The 6,000-nt window shown below is 42.3% G+C and overlaps 1 protein-coding gene across 1 annotated transcript in view; it reads right to left on the bottom strand.

The window, feature by feature from the left end:
• Positions 1-730: 730 nt before the first annotated feature.
• Positions 731-6,000, bottom strand: part of LOC311241631 (ankyrin repeat and BTB/POZ domain-containing protein 3-A-like) — a gene marked incomplete at both ends in the record, with an annotated part of 465,210 nt that continues 459,940 nt past the window's right edge. The window contains 3 exon segments of the mRNA XM_084330507.1: positions 731-967; positions 2,994-3,107; positions 3,505-3,573. Coding sequence (XP_084186633.1) covers positions 731-967; positions 2,994-3,107; positions 3,505-3,573 — 420 coding nt within the window.

Here is a 6,000-nt window from a genome sequence, read left to right as displayed (position 1 = left end):
ACCCCCCCCCCCCTCCCAGACAAGTGAGACGCACCGGCAATGTTGCCACGACGTTCCTCCTCCTTTAAAAGCGAGTCACATAATGCTGATGACGGCGCTCCCTCTGGGACGGGCCCGACAAGCGCAGGCAGGAGGGTAACCCCTGACATTCACCCAAACAGTTCCTCCTCAGCAGCGGGGGGGGGGGGGGGGAGGTGGTGGTGGGACCATAGATATATATAGAACACTAGATAGCTTAAGGCGGAGTCACCAGCGTCACTGAACCGCCGCCATCTTGCTCCAGTCAGCCTTGAGTGAGAGTGAGTGAGCTGCACAGACAAAAATACTCATAACTCGCTGAAATATTGACGGATTTACAAACGGGTTGGTTTGCTATAAACATCAAAGATGTAGTTATGATACGTATAATGTTTTTTCTTTTTAAAGATGTTTTTTTTTACAAACCACTTGAATCATAGCCACGTTAATAATGCTTGTAATAAACCAAACCGTTTGTAAATCCGTCAATATTTCAGCGAGTTATGAGTATTTTTGTCTGTGCAGCTCACTCACTCTCACTCAAGGCTGACTCTCCCAAGATGGCGGCGGTTCAGTGACGTCGCTCTCCATTGGCCGGCAGCGCGGGTAAGCTATCTAGTGTTCTATATATATCTATGGGTGGGACGGTGGACGACGACGACGCTGTGGGCGGACCGGGGGGCCCAGGGACGGGGGGGGGGGGGACGGGGGGTCACACGACGGAGCCCTTGGAGGTGGAGAGGTGGATGGAGTGGATGCGGGCGGCCAGCGTCTTCTCCAGGTCCAGGAGGACGTCGGTGCAGATGCCGGGGCTGGAGGCCGGGCTCTCGGCCGGCGGGGGGGGGCCCTCGTACAGCAGCAGCTTGAAGCCCTCGAGTTCTATCAGAAGCACCATGTTCTTCAGGAAGTAGCCCTCGATGAAGGCGGCGAGCTCAGCGGCGCCGAGGAACTACACACGGCGGAAGAGAAGAGAGTACAGACGTCACATGTGAGGGACATGGATGTTGTGTTGTCAAAAATATCGAAAAATCGATACATATCTATTCTGAATATTTAAAACGGTTTCAATACTAATTTCCCGAAATATCGATATTTAATTATTCATTATTAATTAATTATTCGTTTTATTCTTTTGTATAAGGAAGTTGCATTGTTCATTTCAATACCTGTAATAGTACAGTAGTCCACACACACACACACACACACACACACACACACACACACACACACACACACACACACACACACACACACACACACACACACACACACACACACACACACACATGTGCATTCAGTTAAGTTGGAATATGACTGTAATACAAACGGTTCAGTTTGTCAGATATATGCAACACAGATCACAGTGTTGACATCTGTCTGCTTGAGAAAATACCATGTTCTGCAATAAAAATGATTGAAGTGAGATGAACAGTTATTTTTAAATGTGTGATCTAAAGATAAACAAAGGCGAGAATCAACCAGCAACAAAAGCAAAATTTATAATCTTTTTTTTACATTTTATGATTGAACCTTTTTCCCCGTGGTATCGAAAATGGTATCGAATATCGATACTTTTCAAGGTATCGTATCGAAGTTCGAAATTCCAGTATCGTGACAACACTAGTCCGCACACAGCTCCCTAAACCTCACTAAACGGGTCTCAGACCCATCTCTTCTTCACTGCCTTCTCTTACCCTCCCATTCATCCTTGTGTGTTTGTGTTATGTTCGTCTGTTGTTTGTCTCATTACCAACGCGCCTTAGTATAAAGTGACTTTGAGCTCTAGAAAAGAACGCTACATAAATCTAATTTAGTATTATTATTAACCCATTCTCTGCCACGACTTTGATCATCCTAAACCATCCTCTGCCAGCGCTATTTGTCTATGGAGATGTTCACCTTCTTTGCAGGGCTATAACTTTTTAAATTGTATTGCTAAATTGACATTACTATGGCCCATTCAACATCAATTATCTATCGTTCAGGATGTAGGAACGTTTTACTCTTTCATTCACACATTCATACAAAAATACCATCTAGAGTATACATATGTTTTTATCGTTTTCTGCAGTATTTCCTAGAACGTGAGATATAGACATAAATGCATATATTCGATTATCAAATGCCGTTTGACACCGATCAACGTTATATAAAAAATGTCAACTGTACATGGTCCTAGACGTTATGACTTATCATCTGCGGGTGAACAGAGGGGGGGGTGTCGTTTATAATTCCGTGGCCGACGTTAAATAATTTATGTAGTATGGGTGATATATAGATCAGAGCAGTTTGTATGGATAATAATAAACAAACAGGCTGAAACTCACGGCAGCCTCCTCTTACCGTTGGGCGATCACACTGGCGCAAACAGATCCCAGTTATGTGGTGGGGATCGATGCAATCCATTTCCGGTTTGCATATTACTAATACACGTCCAAATCATGTTGTTTATTGAGTTATGGCAACGGATCGATATCCACGGTGTCTGGATTGAGTCCCGGGACGAAAAACGAGTGGCCGGACGGAATAGGGAGACACACCGGCGTCACAATTATCGGCTTCCGGTTGCAACTCGCCGATCGGCCACCAGGTGGCAGTATTGAAGCGTTGCAGAGTTGAGCGGAGTCCTACAGCACCAGCCAAGACTCCGTGGGTGAAATATGAATACCATGACGAAAATATGAAATATTGATCTCAAACACGCCTTACGGCGTGATTGGCAGACAACGCATGGCGGAGAAACACGCCTTAACACGGTATTGGCGAAAAAAGGGTTAACATGATTATTATTAGTATTATTATTATTATCGTTATTATTATTATTACTACTATTATTTTTATTCTTATTATCATTATTATTATTCTCATTATTCTTATTACTACAGGTATAACATGCGATAGAGACATGAAGCAGAAGGTGTGGCCTAGCCGTGGCGACTCTGTACCAGAGGCTCTGTCCGTTTGACCTCTCTCACCTTGGCGTGTTTGTAGACGTCGACGCACGTCTCCGTGGTGATGTTCTTGGAGCAGATGATTTCACAGTGTCGCTGAAGGGCCTCTAGTTGGAAAAATTTGGCTGCGGACAAGAGCTGCCCGGGAGGAGAGAGGGAAGGAGAGACACCCCACCCCGGAATAAGGCAAAGGACAAGAATTTCAGACTGAAAAAAAGAAATTGCTTACACTCCCGCTGGCTTTGGCTAGAACCAGGGCCGATTCTAGCTTTTTGGGGGCCCTATGCAAAAAGCTGTTTGGGGGCCCCCGAACGTTAAGAGGATATATATATATATTTATTTTCTTGAGCATATAGGTGCTTTCACTCTATGCACGAGAGTGCTTGGCTAACAAGAGACTGGTAATTTTAATAATAATAAAAAAAAAATGCCTAAAATGGCAGCTTAGGGGGCCCTCTGGTGGCTTCGGGGGCCCTATGCAACCGCATAGTCCGCATATGGCAAGAATCGGCCCTGGCTAGAACTCTCATCTTACCTCCATGATTTCAGTGTTCCTTATGTGCAAGGACTCAGTGCCTCCGTAGTACAGGTACTGCATGACCAGCTGGAACACAACGTAGACAGTTTTGATTAAATATCCCTTTATTAATCCAAGTGCTTTTATCACTCTTTGCTATTGGTCGCCATGATACGTGTCAACGAATAAGGTAATGCAGGCTGACAAACAGTAAGTTGATGCATGTGGGACCTCCCTTAGTAGAAGAAAGTACAAAAATACATGACATTACACACACATATACACAGTGAACTCAGTATCACTAACCTACAGCATTACCACAGCATTAGAGTCCAGAGTATTGCGGCATTCCAATGTACCATTATGGTAACGTAGTAATAGTAAACACAGGTTCACACATTATTACAGAACACAGGTTTTACCGCTGAGGATGTAAAGTGAACGGCAGGTTATGTTATCGTAAAGGTAACTTATTTATTGTAACAGAGTGAAATGATCAACATTCCATTCCTGGTGAATAGCTCAGTGTGAGTTTAATTTAATTTTAATTCTATTTATTTATTTCACACCATTTCAGCAAAACAGTAAACAACATTGACCATGACAGAAAGTGTATAAAGTGCTGAGTAGAGGCCAGAGACCCAGATGGGCCTCAACTCACTAAATCATTGGATAAAAAAAAACACAAAAACAAAAGTAAAGTGAAATAAGTTCATAAAACAATTTTCATAATATTAATATAATAAGATAATAACAATAATAACAATAATAATCAAAGTAATAATAATAATAATAACAAAAACAACAACATTAATAATTAGTCTAAACAAATTAACATGAAACTGTAAAACAAAGTGACATTAATGGTTTTATGAGATTGAAGCTATTTATTTAACAATGTATTTAAGCTTGGATTTGAGTGATGAAATAGATGAGCACATTTTTATTATGGAGGGTTTTGAATTCCAAATAGTAGGACCTCTAAATCTTATACTGAACTGACCTAATGTTGTGCGGAAGAAATTACGATGAATATTGTTTGATTGCCTTGTTGGATATGAATGAATACTGGAGTTTGATATGAAAAAATTATGGAAAACAATAGGAAATAAATCTAAATTAAAAGTGCAGTTAAACATAAAAATACATATCTGGTATACATTAATATCAAAGATTGATAGTATTTTAAGTTGTTAAAAAAAGGAGCAGATGGGCGGCCGGGTAGCGCAGCGGACTAAGCGTCTGTCTACCACCACAGAGCCAGTGGGATCGAATCCAGCTGTGGTGCCTCTGGCTTGGTCTGCCATCCATACCAACACAATTGGCAGTGTTAGCGGGTGGGAAGCCGGCGTGGGTGGGTCCTGGTCGTTGTAAAACAGCGACACCTACAGTTCGGTCGGGGCGCCTGCACAGCAAGGGAAGGATAGTGTGATCCTTCCACACGTTACACTTTCCCAGTGAGAGTCCGCACTGCCAGGTGAAAAGAAGCGGTGGGCTGGCTACACATGTGTCGGATGAAGCATGTGATAGTCTCCGCCGTCCCATACCGACGGTAGGGGGTAGAGTGCGCAACGACCAGGTAGGGGAGTGGGAATTGGCATAACGACTAACATTGGGATGGGAGAAAAACGGAAAAAGAAGGGGAAAAAAGATAAAGATAGATGTGAAAATACTATGTTTGTGTCATCAGCAAAAATTATGGGCAGAGCGGTATCAAACTGTAGCTAAAACTAAATCATTTATAAAAATAAGCAACAAAAGAGGCCCAAGGATTGAACCATGTTTTCAACATGTGGGTTCTATGTCATTCCTGCTTTGACAGGATTTGCGCTATTTTTCAGGATTTGCTATGAATTGGTGAGTTTCTGTGAACCGGCTACTGGAAATGGGTATCTATCTGTTTGTCGGACTCTGGAGAAGACGGTAAGCACATTTCCCATAATGTTGGCATCTTCCTCCCCTTCCTAACCACAATCCTAACCACCTAACTCTAAACCGTTCATTTAAAGGGGAACTATCTTATAAATGGCCTTTTTGAGTGTTTAGCATTGTTTCCTAGCTATGTGAACTTATATTAATATGATCTATGTCTCAAAATTCTCATATTGGCGCATTCTTCCAATTCTCCTCTCACAATATTCACCCTCACTGAACTGAGTCGTTTGAAAATGTGCCTATATGTGATGTCATATAGTCACCGCTGCATGTTAATGTTGAGATAGACGACGACGCTCCGCAGTGGTTTAGGAGCCGCCCTGCAGCCCAGGCTCAAAACAGCTCGAAATCTTGAGGTAGAAAAATGCTGTTTTTGAGGACTTGATTAGAAATACAAAACAATGAATAAAAAAAATATATATATTACAGAGGTGTTCCATAGACTCACAGGAATTGTGTAAAAGTGCCCAAATAGTGAAAGAAATAGTAAAATAGTTCCCCTTTAACCATAAAAGAGAGACCGCAGCATGACCACAACCTTCCGTATTATGCTCAGAACGGGTTCATAATACTTGATCA

This window comes from Notolepis coatsorum (genome assembly GCF_963971535.1).
Source record: "Notolepis coatsorum genome assembly, chromosome: 15".
Lineage (NCBI taxonomy): Eukaryota > Metazoa > Chordata > Actinopteri > Aulopiformes > Paralepididae > Notolepis > Notolepis coatsorum.
Note: the sequence above shows the minus strand (reverse complement) of the source record. Positions and strands in the feature narration are given on the sequence as shown.